Source organism: Saimiri boliviensis, chromosome 14 (genome assembly GCF_048565385.1).
Source record: "Saimiri boliviensis isolate mSaiBol1 chromosome 14, mSaiBol1.pri, whole genome shotgun sequence".
Classification (NCBI taxonomy): Eukaryota; Metazoa; Chordata; class Mammalia; order Primates; family Cebidae; genus Saimiri; species Saimiri boliviensis.
The window spans coordinates 41549849-41563661 of record NC_133462.1 but is presented as its reverse complement, the minus strand read 5'-3'; the positions used below and the strand labels follow the sequence as shown (position 1 = coordinate 41563661).

The following is a 13813-nucleotide window of genomic DNA, read 5'->3' as shown; positions in this document are numbered from 1 at the left end:
GGTGGATCACGAGGTCGAGAGATCGAGACCATCCTGGTCAACATAGTGAAACCCCGTCTCTACTAAAAATACAAAAAACTAGCTGGGCGTGGTGGCGCGTGCCTGTAATCCCAGCTACTTAGGAGGCTGAGGCAGGAGAATTGCCTGAGCCCAGGAGGCGGAGGTTGCGGTGAGCCGAGATCGCGCCATTGCACTCCAGCCTGGGTAACAAGAGCGAAACTCCGTCTCAAAAAGAATAAATAAATAAATAAAATAAAATAAGGAAGAATATCAAATAAAGAGTGCAGGGAGTGCAAGTATATGACCGGGATGATTGCAGAGAGATATTCTGAACTGGCAGGAATGCCAGGATTGTCAGAGTGAAGTGAGATCTCAAGTTTAGTCACATATTTATGGGGGAGCGGAGGGAGCGAAGGGGGAAGAGGGCAGGGAGACAACAGGGCAGGTTCTGCAGAGCCTTGTGGATTGTGAGGAGGACTTGGGTTTTGACCCCAGGGAGGTGGGAGCCACAGGGGGCTGTGGCCAGAGGAGGGACAGGCTCTGACTCAGGTGCTCACAGGCACCCTCTGCTGGCTGCTGTGGGAAGGAGACTGTGGTGGGGGAGGGCGGGGACTGGGGACCAGGACAGAGGGGACCCCCATGCTGGTGACGAGATTCCAAGATGCCGGGAGGGGTGGCAGGGATGAGGTGGCAGTGAGGGACAGACCCAAGGCTGACAGTGGCTTCAGGGTGCGGAGGCCCGGGGAGGGGTCCCAGAGCAGCCCGCTGGCCACTCACCCAGCTCGGCGTCCGTGAGAGGCAGGTGGTTGTCTACCCACTCCTCCGACTTCCCCAGCACCGTGTCGACCCCACTCAGCACCATCTGACCCACGCGGGAGCCCATGACCGACTGGACCCCGCCGGTCACTACAGACTTGGTCTTGTCCACGCTGCTCTGCACAGCACCACGGGTGGCGCCCACCGCCTCCGACACTCGGGTGCTCACTGTGTCCTTGGCGCTGGCCACCATCTCTCGGGCCCCCGACACCTTGGACGACACAAGCTCCTTGGTGTCTGCCAGGACCTAGGAGAGACGACACCATCAGCGTCTCTGCCTTCCCGCCACACGTGGGCACCCCCCTGCTGTACCCCAACCTCTAGGGAGATGAAGGCAGGAAGCGCCCTCCCTCCGGGTGACTCTGAGTCTGGAGTCGTGGTCATGAGCTCATATTCTACAGCCAGACTACTGAGGCTCCGTCCCTGGCTTGGTGCTTCTCCGCTGTGTGGCTTCAGGCAAGCCACTCTACCTCTCTGTGCCTAGTTTCTTTCTTCTTTTTTTGAGACAGGGTCTCACTCTGTTACCCAGGCTGGAATGCAGCGACACAATCTTGGCTCACTGCAACCGCTGCCTCTGGGGTTGGAGCAATTCCCCTGCCTCAGCCTCCCGAGTAGCTGGGATTACAGACAACCCGCCGCGATGCCTGGCTAATTTTTCTGTTTTTTTTTTTTTTTTTTTTTTTTTTTTTTTTTTGAGAGGGAGTTTCTCTCTTGTTACCCAGGCTGGAGTGCAATGGCGCGATCTCGGCTCACCGCAACCTCCGTCTCCTGGGTTCAAGCAATTCTCCTGCCTCAGCCTCCCGGGTAGCTGGGACTACAGGCGTGTGCCACCATGCCCAGCTAATTTTTGTATTTTTTTTAGTAGAGACGGGGTTTCACCATGTTGACCAGGATGGTCTCGATCTCTTGACCTCGTGATCCACTCGTCTCAGCCTCCCAAAGTGCTGGGATTATAGGCGTGAGCCACCGCGCCCGGCTAATTTTTCTGTTTTTTTTTGAGACAGAGTTTTGCTCTTGTTGCCCGGGCTGGAGTGCAATGGTGCCATCTTGGCTCACTGCAACTTCCACCTCCCAGGTTCAAGCGATTCTCCCACCTCAGCCTCCCGAGTAACTGGGTTGCAGGCCAGCACCACCATGCCCGGCTAATTTTGTATTTTTAGTAGACACGGGGTTTCACTATGTTGGCCAGGCTGGTCTCGAACTCCTGACCTAAAGTGATCTGCCCTCCTCAGCCTCTCAAAGTGCAGGGATTACAGGCATAAGCCCCCGCACCCAGCCTGGGCTTTCGTTTTGTTTTGTTTTTTTAACTGTGTTGTTTTGGGGTTTTTTGTTTGTTTCATCAGAGTCTCACTCTGATGCCCAGGCTGGAGTGCAGTGGCTGGATCTCGGCTCACTGCAACCTTTACCTCCTGAGTTCAAGCAATTGTCCTGCCTCAGCTTCCCAAGTAGTTGGGCCTAAAGGCACCTGCCACTACACCTAGCTAATCTTTTGTGTTTTTAGTAGAGACGGGGGTTTCTGTCGGCCAGGATGGTCTCGATCCCTCGACCTGATGATCTGCCCACCTCAGCCTCCCAAAGTGCTGGGATTGCAGGTGTGAGCCACCACGCCCGGCCAAACTCTTGACTTTTTGAGAGGCGCAATGCTCTCTCAGCTCTGGGCCCTGTGAGTTTTTTTCTCCTCTGGGAAGAGTTAACTTTCCCCAGGTTCTGAGGGATGGTGGTGTTGCCAGAGCTCGATTTCAATCCAGGCAAGTGTGAGCACGGGAGAGACCCGTGAGCACAGGGCTCACAGCAGGCCAGGCACGGGGGCTCACACCTGTCATCCCTGCGCTTTGGGAGGCCGAGGCGAGAGGATCATCTGGGCCCAAAAGTTGGAGACCAGCCTGGGCAACATAGCAAGACCTCACCTCTACAAAAAATACAAAAATTGGCTTGGGCGTTGTGGCTCATGCCTGGAATCCCAGCACTTGAGGAGGCACCTGAGGTCAGGAGTTCGAGACCAGTCTGGCCAACATGGTAAAACCCCATCTCTACTAAAAATACAAAAATTAGCCAGGGCTGGTGGCGGGTGCCTAACTACTCGGGAGTCTGAGGCAGGAGAATCACTTGCACCCCAGGGAGCAGAGGTTGCAGTGAGCCAAGATCACACCACCGGACTCCAGCCTGGGTGATGGAGGGAGAATTCATCGCAAAAAAACAGAGCTGGCCGGACATGGTGGCTCACACCTATAATCCCAGCACTTTGGGAGGCTGAAGTGGGCGGATCACAAGGTCAGGAGCTCTAGACAAACCTGCCAAGATGGTGAGACCCCGTGTCTCCTAAAAAATACAAAAATTAGCTGGGCGTGGTGGCAGGTGCCTGTAATCCCAGCTACTTGGGAGGCTGAGACAGCAGAATCGCTTGAACTTGAACCTTGGGGGGCGGAGGTTGCAGTGAGCGGAGATTGCGCCACTGCGTGCTCCAGCCTGGGTAACAGAGTGAGACTCCGTCTCCAAAAACAAAGAGAGCTCCCAGCTGCTGCTCCGTTCAATGACCTTGAAGAATTCACCCTGAGCTTATCCCTTCCATAAACACAAGGAATGTTGGCCTCTCATGTTATCAGAGGGAGAGAAAGAGAATGAAAAGGCCTGGCCCTGAGATGGGGGCTCCCATCTTCCTGTGAACTCACCGGCATCCAGCCTCCCTTGGCCAAGCCCACGACTGGCCTTTGCTGATAAGGGGCAAGTGTGGCCTGGCACAGTGGCTCAGGACTGCAATCCCAACACTTTGGGAAGCCGAGGCAGGAGGATAGCTTGAGGCCAGGAGTCTGCTTTCTGTTTTTTGTTTTTTTTTTTTTTCTGAGATGGAGTCTCGTTCTGTTGTCCATCCAGGCTGCAGTGAAGTGGCAGGATCTTGGCTCACTGCAACCTCCGCCTCCTGGGTTCAAGCAATTCTCCTGCCTCAGCCTCCCGAGGAGCCTGGATTACAGGCATGCGCCATCACGCCTAATTTTTTATTTTTAGTAGAGACAGGGTTTCACCATGTTGGCCACGCTGTTATCAAACTCCTGATCTTGTGATCTGCCCAACTCAGTCCCCCAAAGTGCTGGGATTACATGCATTAAGCATAAGCCACCGCACCCAGCTAGCCCAGGAGTCTGAGACCAGCCTGGGCAAATAGCAAGACCCCATCCCTCCAAAAGATTAAAAAATTAGCCGGGGGCAGTGGTGCACACCTGTACTCCCAGCTTCTCAGGAGGCTGAGAGCTGGAAGGATTGCCTAAGCCTAGGAGGCCGAGGCTGCAGTGAGCTGAGATCACGCCACTGCACTCCAACCCGGGCAACAGAGCAAGAGCTTGTCTCAAAGGAAAAAAAAGGTGCGCCGGGCACGGTGGCTCAAGCCTGTAATCCCAGCACTTTGGGAGGCCGAGGCGGGTGGATCATGAGGTTGAGAGATCGAGACCATCCTGATGAACATGGTGAAACCCCATCTCTACTAAAAATACAAAACATTAGCTGGGCATGGTGGCGCGTGCCTGTAATCCCAGCTACTCAGGAGGCTGAGGCAGGAGAATTGCCTGAACCCAGGAGGCGGAGGTTGCGGTGAGCCGAGATCGTGCCATTGCACTCCAGCCCGGGTAACAAGAGCGAAACTCTGTCTCAAAAAAAAAAAAAAGAAAAAAAAAAAAGTAAAAAAAGAAAAGAAAAAGATGGAACCAGGGCACTCTACCACCAAGTAGGTCCCCGCCTGGTAAGAGCCCCGAGGGCAGACGTCGCGCGTTACCTTCTCAGTGGGCTGCTGCAGGATGGGGAGGTTCTCCTCCAACTTGTCCAGCCCCCTGTGGGCTAATTCGCTGGCTGATGCAACTGCCAAAAAACAAATTAAGCAAGATGCAAATGTGACTGTCGGAAGGTCACCCAGGAACGGTTCCACGGGCCAGGACTAAACACTGGGCAGACCCCCAACCCCCAACCCGGGGAATCAGCCAGGAGGGGGATTCAGTGCTCTCTGGGACTTCACCCACTCTGTGGCTCCAGCTTGGAGAGGATGGGCTGCGCCCCGCTGACAGCGGCTGCCGTGAGGGTCCGCACTCCCTTCTCGGCCGCGTCGCAGACGGTCTTGACATGCGGGTGGCTGTCCTTGGTGGACGCATAGGCCGCGGACACCATGTCACAGGTGGAACTGATGAGGGGCATGTTGGCCACGCGGTCCACCACACTTGGCTACAGAAGACAAGCAGCTCCGGCAGACCGGGCAGGGAAAGATGGGGGGCTCGGCCGGAACTCGGGGTGCCCTGCAGTTTTACTCTCACTCCCAGCCGGCGAAACGGCTCGGCTCACCCACACATTGCATTCCAGTTGGGAGCACAAGTCAGGAATCTTGGTACTTTGTCACATGCTTTTTTTTTTTTTTTTTTTTTGAGACAGAGTTTCGCTCTTGTTACCCAGGCTGGAGTGCAATGGCGCGATCTCGGCTCACCACAACCTCCGCCTCCCGGGTTCAGGCAATTCTTCTGCCTCAGCCTCCTGAGTAGCTGGGATTACAGGCACGCGCCACCATGCCCAGCTAATTTTTTGTATTTTTAGTAGAGACGGGGTTTCACCATGTTGACCAGGATGGTCTCGACCTCTTGACCTCGTGATCCACCCGCCTCAGCCTCCCAAAGTGCTGGGATTACAGGCATGAGCCACCGTGCCCGGCTCTCACATGCTTCCTTTAACACAGCCCATGGATGTGAATCCGCCCTTTCTGTTTTTTTGAGACGGAGTCTCGCTCTGTCACCAGGCTGGAGTGCAATGGCAGAATCCTGGCTCACTGCAACCTCTGCCTCCCGAGTTCAAGCAATTCTTCTGCCTCAGGCTCCTGAGTAGCTGAGAATATCAGCATGTGCCACCACACCTGGTAAATTTTTGTATTTTTAGTACAAAAATACAGGGTTTCACCATGTTGGCCAGGATGGTCTCGATCTGTTGACCTCATGATCCACCCGCCTTGGCCTCCCAAAGTGCTTGGATTAGAGGCGTGAGCCACCGCGCCCGGCCTATGAGCCTGTGTTTTATCCCAACCATGTGCCAGGTGGTGATAAAGGACAAGAGTCCCGGAGCTTGGCTGTTAGGCAACTATGCCACCTTGCTCCCGGCCGAATAAACCCTTCTTCCTCCTATACTCGGTGTCTGAGAAATCTGTTTCCCGCGGCCGCTCCTGCTACATTTTGGTGCGTTGGCCGGGAAGCGAGTCTGGGATAGCAGACGGCGGGAAAAAGTCTCTTAGGTGGTTTGCTTAGCCCTGTGAAGCATCCCTGCAGGGGGACTCCTGCTCCCTGGGGTGACACATCCTGAGAGCGCTCCCGGGCAGGTATTTGCCTGGTGGAAAAGCTTCACCAGAGCGGAGCAGGGAGGCCCTGCAGACCGGATCCACCCAGTGGCTGAACGCTGAGGAGGAACGAGTATTTGGGGAATTCCGGACCACTGAATTTGCTAAGATTGAACCCCGGAAAGCAGCCCACCCCATTTTGGGTAGAAGTGTGCCCTGATCACCCACGGGTGCCAGATTGGCACTTTGGAAGGTAGCTCTCTCTGTGACCTTGGAAGCTTTTGCTTATGGTTTTGAATTGGAAGGAGAGCCATCGGATCTGTGTCTGTGTGTGTAGATGTGTCCAGCCGGACTCATCAGTCATAAAAGGTATCAGGCCCATTAGGGAGGGAATTAGAGACATGAGGCTGAGTGAAGAAGCCTCTGGGCGTTGCAAAAGGATTGAAGTGAGTGTAAATCGTAGAGTGCTCTGTGCTGGTCTTGCTAGGCGGGAACTGCTGTGAGTGAACTAACACTCTCCTAACTGTGGGAATTGTTTCTTTAAAGTGTTAATATGTGGAGGCCAAGGTGGGTGGATCACGAGGTCAAGAGATCGAGACCATCCTGGTCAACATGGTGAAACCCCGTCTCTACTGAAAATACACAAAATTAGCTGGGCATGGTGGTGCGTGCCTGTAATCCCAGCTACTCAGGAGGCTGAGGCAGAAGAATTGCCTGAACCCAGGAGGCGGAGGTTGCGGTGAGCTGAGATCACGCCATTGCACTCCAGCCTGGGTAACAAGAGCAAAACTCCATCTCAAAAAAAAAAAAAAAAAAAAAAAAAAAGGCTGGGTGCGGTGGCTCACACCTGTAATCCCAGCACTTTGGGAGGCTGAGGTGGGTGGATCACGAGGTCAAGAGATCGAGACCATCTTGGTCAACATGGTGAAACCCCGTCTCTACTAAAAATACACAAAATTAGCTGGGCATGGTGGCGCGTGCCTGTAATCCCAGCTACTCAGGAGGCTGAGGCAGAAGAATTGCTTGAACCCAGGAGGCGGAGGTTGCAGTGAGACGAGATCGCACCATTGCACTCCAGCCTGGGTAACAAGAGCGAAACTCCGTCTCAAAAAAAAAAAAAAAAAAATATATATATATATATATATACTGATGCTTGAGCACAGGAGGGTGAGGTTGTAGTGAGCTACGATCACGCCACTGCACTCTAGCCTGGGTGACTAGAGCAAGGCCCCATCTCAAAAAATAAAATACAGGCCAGACACGGTGGCTCACAACTGTAATCCCAGCACTTTGTGAGGCCAGGGCAGGCGGATCACTTAAAGTCAGGAGTTCAAGACCAGCCTGACCAACATGGTGAAACCCGGTCTCTACTAAAAATACAAAAAGTAGCCGGGTGTGGTGGCGGGCACCTGTAATTCCAGCTACTCAGGAGGCTGAGGCAGGAGAACCGCTTGAACCCGGGAGGTGGAGGTTGCAGTGAGCCGAGATGGCACCACTGCACCCCAGCCTGGGCCACAGAGCGAGACTCCATCTCAAAAACTATATATAGAAAATAAAATAACACGAGGAGGAGAGACTTGGAGTGGAAATTGTCTTCCTCGGAGGTCCCAAAGAGAAACTTCAGAGATGAGGATGATTTGGCTGAGGGGTTGGGGAGGGCAGGTAGTTTCAGACAGAACCCTGTCCCCCCAGGCCCTCCAAGGGCCTTTGAGATTCCCCCCCGCAGAACCAGGGACACCCGTGAGTGGTGTATACCTGGCTGAGGAATAAATCCCTCTGGCTCCATGAGCTGTGGGCAGATCCCGGGCTCTCCGCCAGAGCACCTTAGCATGGGAACCCTCATTGCTCAGGAGTCACAGGGTTGAGGCAGTCCCTGCTCCTGGTCCTTCCTCACCTGCTGTACCGGTTCTCCTGCTGTCACCTGGGTGCTGGCATCAGCCTCTGCCCCGTTGGCAGACATGGTCTCTGCAGCAGACACTGTGGATAGAGGAACAGATACAGCCTGCCTGGCCCCGCCTTCCGGGAGAAAGTCCAGACCCACGCTGCAGCTAGAAGACAGGGTTCACACCAACACCCCATGGTAACTTACAGCCATGCCTCTCAGTCCTTAGCAGGCACAAGGGTGACCTGTGGACTCTGTTCTATAGCAAGTGCTGATTCTTTTTTTTCCTTTCTTTTTTTTTATCTTTGGAGACAGAGTCTCACTATGTCACCTAGGCTGGAGTGTAGGGGCGCGATCTCGACTCACTGCAACCTCTGCCTCCTGGGTTCAAGTGATTCTCCTGCCTCAGCCTCCCAAGCAGCTGGGATTACAGGTGTGAGCCACCATGTCCAGCTAATTTTTGTATTTTTAGTAGAGACAAGGTTTCACCATGTTGGCCGGGTTAGTCTCAAACTCCTGATCTCGTGATCCACCCACCTCGGCCTCTCAAAGTGTTGGGATTACAGGCATGAGCCACCGCACCTGGCCCTTTCTTTTTTTTTCATTAGAGACGGTCTTGGTCGGGCACGGTGGCTCACACCAATAATCCCAGCACTTTGGGAAGCCAAGGCGGGTGGATCATGAGTTTGGGACCAGCCTACCAACATAGTGAAACCCCATCTCTACTAAAAAAATATAAAAATTAGCCAGGCATGGTGGCACATGCCTGTAATCCCAGCTACTCAGGAGGCTGAGGTAGGAGAATCCCTTGAACCCAGGAAGAGGTTGCAGTGAGCCGAGATGGAGTAAAAAAAAAAAAAAAAATCAGATATCATCTTGCTCTGTCACCTAGGCTGGAGCACAGCGGTGCAATCATAATCACAGCTCACTGCAGCCTCCAACTCCTGGGCTTAAGGGATCCTCCTGCCTCAGCCTCCCAAGTCACTAGGACTGCAGGCACCTGCCACCACCCCTAATTAATTTTTTCTTTTTGGCAGAGATGGTATCTTGCTGTGTTGCCAAGGCTGGTCTAAAGTTCCCGGTCTCAAACAATCCTCTTGACTTGGCCTTCCAAAGGGCTGGGATTACAGGCGTACAGAACCATGCCTAGCCTGACTCTGCATTTTTCTTTTTTTTTCTTTTCTTTTCTTTTTTTTTTTTTGAGACGGAGTTTCGCTCTTGTTACCCAGGCTGGAGTGCAATGGCGCGATCTCGGCTCACCGCAACCTCCGCCTCCTGGGTTCAGGCAATTCTCCTGCCTCAGCCTCCTGAGTAGCCGGGATTACAGGTGCGCGCCACCAAGCCCAGCTAATTTTTTTGTATTTTTCGTAGAGACGGGGTTTCACCATGTTGACCAGGATGGTCTCGATCTGTTGACCTCGTGATCCACCCGCCTCGGCCTCCCAAAGTGCTGGGATTACAGGCTTGAGCCACCACGCTGGGCGACTCTGCATTTTTCAAAGGCTCCCAGGCAGTGTTGACGCAGCTGGTCCCTGGGATTCACGTCAGGGAGCAAGGCTTGGGAACAGCCCCCAGGGCTCACTTGTGTCACCTGTACTCCAGAAAGCCAGGTGTGACCTAAAACCTCTATAGAGGACAATTTGCCAATCACTGTCACGTTCCAAGAGCCATCTTCCCCTTGACCCAGAAACCTCACTTCAGGGGAATATCCCACACCTGGATTTCCACATGGACAGAGGTGTGTGGACCTGCCACAGTGTGATACTGGAAACGTGGGTGCCCAGCAAAAGGGGAATAAGAAAACAACAAGTGTTAGCAGAGTGCAGTGGCTCACACCTGTAATCCCAGCACTTTGGGAGGCTGAGGCAGGTGGATCACCTGAGGTTGTGAGTTCGAGACCAGCCTGACCAACATGGAGAAACCCTATCTCCACTAAAAATATAAAAAGTAGCTGAGGTCGGGCACGGTGGCTCACGCCTGTAATCCCAGCACTTTGGGAGGCCGAGGCGGGTGGATCACAAGGTCAAGAGATCGAGACCATCCTGGTCAACATGGTGAAACCCCGTCTCTACTAAAAATACAAAAACTTAGGAGGCTGAGGCCGGAGAATTGCCTGAACCCAGGAGGCGGAGGTTGCGGTGAGCCGAGATCGCGCCATTGCACTCCAGCCTGGGTAACAAGAGTGAAACTCTGTCTCAAAAAAAAAAAAGTAGCTGAGTGTGGTGGCTAACACCTATAATCCCAGCTACTCAGGAGGCTGAGGCAGGAGACTCGCTTGAACCCGGGACGCAGAGGTTTTGATGAGCCGAGACAGCGCCACTGCACTCCAGCCTGGGAAACAAGAGCAAAACTCCCTCTCAAAAAAAAGAAAAGAAAAGAAAAGAAACAAATAACAAGTGTATCCCAATGCAGTGGACGAATGAGATTTAAATGTAACTGACATGGGCCCAGCATGCTGGCTCACACCCATAATCCCAGCACTTTGGGAGTCCAAGGTGGGAGGATCATCTGAGGTCAGGAGGGTGAGACCAGCCTGGCCAACATGGTGAAACCCTGCCTCTACTAAAAATACAAAAATTAGCCTGGCATGGTGGCAGACGTCTTAAAGTATAGTAATCCCAGCTACTCTGGAGGCTGAGGCAGGAAAATCACCTGAATTCGGGAGGTGGAGGTTGCAGTGAGCCGAGATAGCACCACTGCACTCCAGCCTAGGCGACAGAGCAAGACTGTCTCGGCCGGGCGCGGTGGCTCAAGCCTGTAATCCCAGCACTTTGGGAAGCCGAGGCGGGTGGATCACGAGGTCGAGAGATCGAGACCATCCTGGTCAACATGGTGAAACCCCGTCTCTACTAAAAGTGTAAAAAATTAGCTGGGCATGGTGGCACGTGCCTGTAATCCCAGCTACTCAGGAGGCTGAGGCAGGAGAACTGCCTGACCCCAGGAGGCGGAGGTTGCAGTGAGCCGAGATTGCGCCATTGCACTCCAGCCTGGGTAACAAGGGCGAAACTCCGTCTCAAAAAAAAAAAAAAAAAAAAAAAAGAAAGAAAACAAACAAAAGACTAAATGTAGCCTTATAATCCTAGCACTATGGGAGGCTGAGGCGGTTGTAGCATGAGGTCAGGAGTTTGAGACCAGTCTGGTCACCATAGTGAAACTCTGTCTCTACTAAAAATACAAAAATTAGCCAATCGTGGTGGCGAGCACTTGTGATTCCCAGCTACTTGGGAGGCTGGGCAGAAGAATCACTTGAACCTGGGAGGGGGAGGTTGCAGTCAGCCAAGATCACGCCACTGTACTCCAGCATGGGTGACAGAGGGAGACTCCATCCCCGAAAAAAAGAAAAAAACTGGGCTAAAGGTCGTGGCTGCCTTACAGACTGCTTTCCTGGGGAGTTCCACTGTAAGCGTAAAAACCTGTGACCTTGACTCTGAGCATTTCTTCCCAGAGGAAAGAGGCCCAGCCTCCTGGCAGCTTTGCTTTGACATTTCCTAAGCAGAACCCAGCAAATGATGTTTTGAGAGCACTAGATCTGGAGTCCAGACTGGGTTCTTTTTTATTTATTTTTCCTTTGTGTGTGTGTGTGTGTGTGTGTGTGTGTGTGATGGAGTTTTGCTCTGTTGCCCAGGCTGGAGTGCAGTGACGTGATCTCAGCTCACTGCAACCTCCGCCTCCGGGGTTCAAGAGATTCTCCTGCCTCAGCCTCCTGAGTAGCTGGGCTTACAGGCTCCCACCACCACATCTGGGTAATTTTTATATTTTTAGTAGAGGCGGGGTTTCACCATGTTGGCCAGGCTGGTGGTCTCAAACTCCTGACCTCAAATGATCTGCCCACCTTGGCCTCCCAAAGTGCTGGGATTACAGGACATGAGCCATCATGCCCAGCCCAGTCTGGGTTATAATCCCAGCTTGCCAACTCACTAGGAATAGGAGCTTGGGAAGGCAGCATTCCCTAGAAGCCTAGCTTGCCAGATCTGTGAAATGGGTACAAGTGTCTCACAAGAGCCGAGAGTCCCTGTGGAGTGGAGGAGACGCTGCTCTGGGGAAGCTCAGCTCTCTGCCTGGCACACATTAAGGGCTCCATAAACCATCTCACCGTGGCTGAACACAGTGGCTCACGCCTGCACTAAGGGTGGCAAGGCGGGCGGATCACGAGGTCAGAAGTTCAAGACCTGCCTCACCAACAAGGTGAAACCCTGCCTGTACTAACAATATAAAAATTAGCCGGGCATGGTGGCGCGCCATAATCCCAGCTACTCAGGAGTCTGAGGCAGGAGAATCACTTGAGCCTGGGAGGCAGGGGTTGTAGTGGGCCAAGATTGTGCCACCGCACTCCAGCCTGGGTGACAGAGCGAGACTCCGTTTCAAAAAAAAAAAAAAAAAAAATCCATCTCACCCTACTCTGGCTTCCATGAACAAAGAGGTGAAGCCAGGCAGGAACCAGCTTCCTACTAGATACAAAAGTCCCCCAACTGGGAAGTCAGGTGAGGAGACACACCCGCCTCTCATGACCATTGCCTAATCTATGCTCTTCACTTTCTGAGCTCACCTGGGCAGGGGGCCAGGTGATCAGGCATCGAAGTCCTGGCCTCGAGAGATTCTCAAGTCCCACTTAGGACTCAGGCAGCTTCCTCCCGTCCCCTTTGTCCACCATGACCTCCTGGAACTGGTTTAAACAAGGGCCGCCATTGCAGAAGTCAACACCCTCTGAAAGCCTTGAGGGGGTCAATGGCCTGTTTGGCCACTGGCTCCAGAAGGGGAGCTCCCGGCCAGACACAGCCATACAGCAACTTCCCGGCATGCTAAGACTGACTTCCAAAACTCCAAGAGCCCCAGGTCCCACTGCCAGGCCCGGTCGGGACAAGAACTCCAGAGTTAAGGGGACGCCTTCCTACTTCTAAATCATCTCGCTGCCACGCCCACCCGAGGGAAGGCGGCAGGATTTGCGCAAGACCTCCCCAGAATCAGTTGGGGGCGCCAGGAGCTGGGGCAAACCCCCAGTGGCAAAACCAACTGTAGTGGAGGTGGCTTTGCGGTGGGGAGGGGGTGTCTCTGAAGACCCCGGAAGGGAGGGCGGAGTTTCTGCCCGCAGGAGGAAACGAACAAGCAAACTGCGTTTCCAAAAGCAAGCACACTGTTCCAAATATAGAGCCAACCCGGTGGTGGGGGCGGTATTTAGCCCACCCCCCCTCAATAGCACCCCTTCTAGGGGGGTGCCCTTTCGCCCCTCAAAAGTCCCAGGAAGTGAGAAGAGAGTTTCAAAGTCTGAGCTTGGTAGCAGAAGTTAGATTTTCCTGCGGGGGAAGGGTGACCAGCCCGGGCTGAAGACCCCTCCCCAGGCCGCAGAGTCCAGCAAATCCCACTCCCGGAAAGGCCCTCCAAGACCCCTCCGCCCCTGGGGTGCCCAGGATTCGGTGATTTCCCCCCCCAGCTCAATTGGGGCGCCCCCGCCACTCACCGCGGTCAGCGGGACGTCCCAGGCACAGCGGCCACGACTCCAAGACCAGCCTGGAAACCGTCCGAGCCGGGGCGGGGCTGGCTTTTACCGCGTCGTAGGGTGGGAGGGGGCTCCCGGGAGTGACGGGCCGGAGGACCAATCAGATTGAGGGAATGCCCGAGCCAGGCCCGCCCCCTCCTCTCTGCCCCGCCTCCACAAGCCCCGCCCTCTCCGAGTCACTGACGAAGTCCGGGAAGGACTCCGCGCCCTGCCTCTGGGGGGGAGTGGGCACTCGTGGACCACGCCCGTCCCAGCCGAGGGACGCCCCCGCCGCAGCTGAGGACCCTATGGAGTTGGCATTGGGAGGTGAGTGCCATCAGGAGGCACA

The 13813-nt window shown here is 54.1% G+C and overlaps 1 protein-coding gene across 3 annotated transcripts in view; it reads right to left on the bottom strand.

Moving 5' to 3' along the window:
- The window catches only part of PLIN3 (perilipin 3), a 28376-nt gene extending 14860 nt beyond the window's left edge, over positions 1-13516 (bottom strand). The window contains exons 1-6 of one of the 3 annotated variants that reach the window (XM_074384764.1): positions 13447-13516; positions 12538-12654; positions 8004-8086; positions 4821-5019; positions 4580-4662; positions 778-1063 (exon numbers count right to left, since the gene is read on the bottom strand). In XM_074384764.1, coding sequence (XP_074240865.1) covers positions 778-1063; positions 4580-4662; positions 4821-5019; positions 8004-8086; positions 12538-12565 — 679 coding nt within the window. In that variant the 5' untranslated portion in view covers positions 12566-12654; positions 13447-13516. Of the gene's footprint in view, positions 1-777; positions 1064-4579; positions 4663-4820; positions 5020-8003; positions 8158-12537; positions 12655-13446 lie in introns of all 3 variants that reach the window. The other 2 variants (XM_074384765.1, XM_039465738.2) reach the window with 2 other exon arrangements.
- Between the last annotated feature and the right edge of the window lie 297 nt (positions 13517-13813).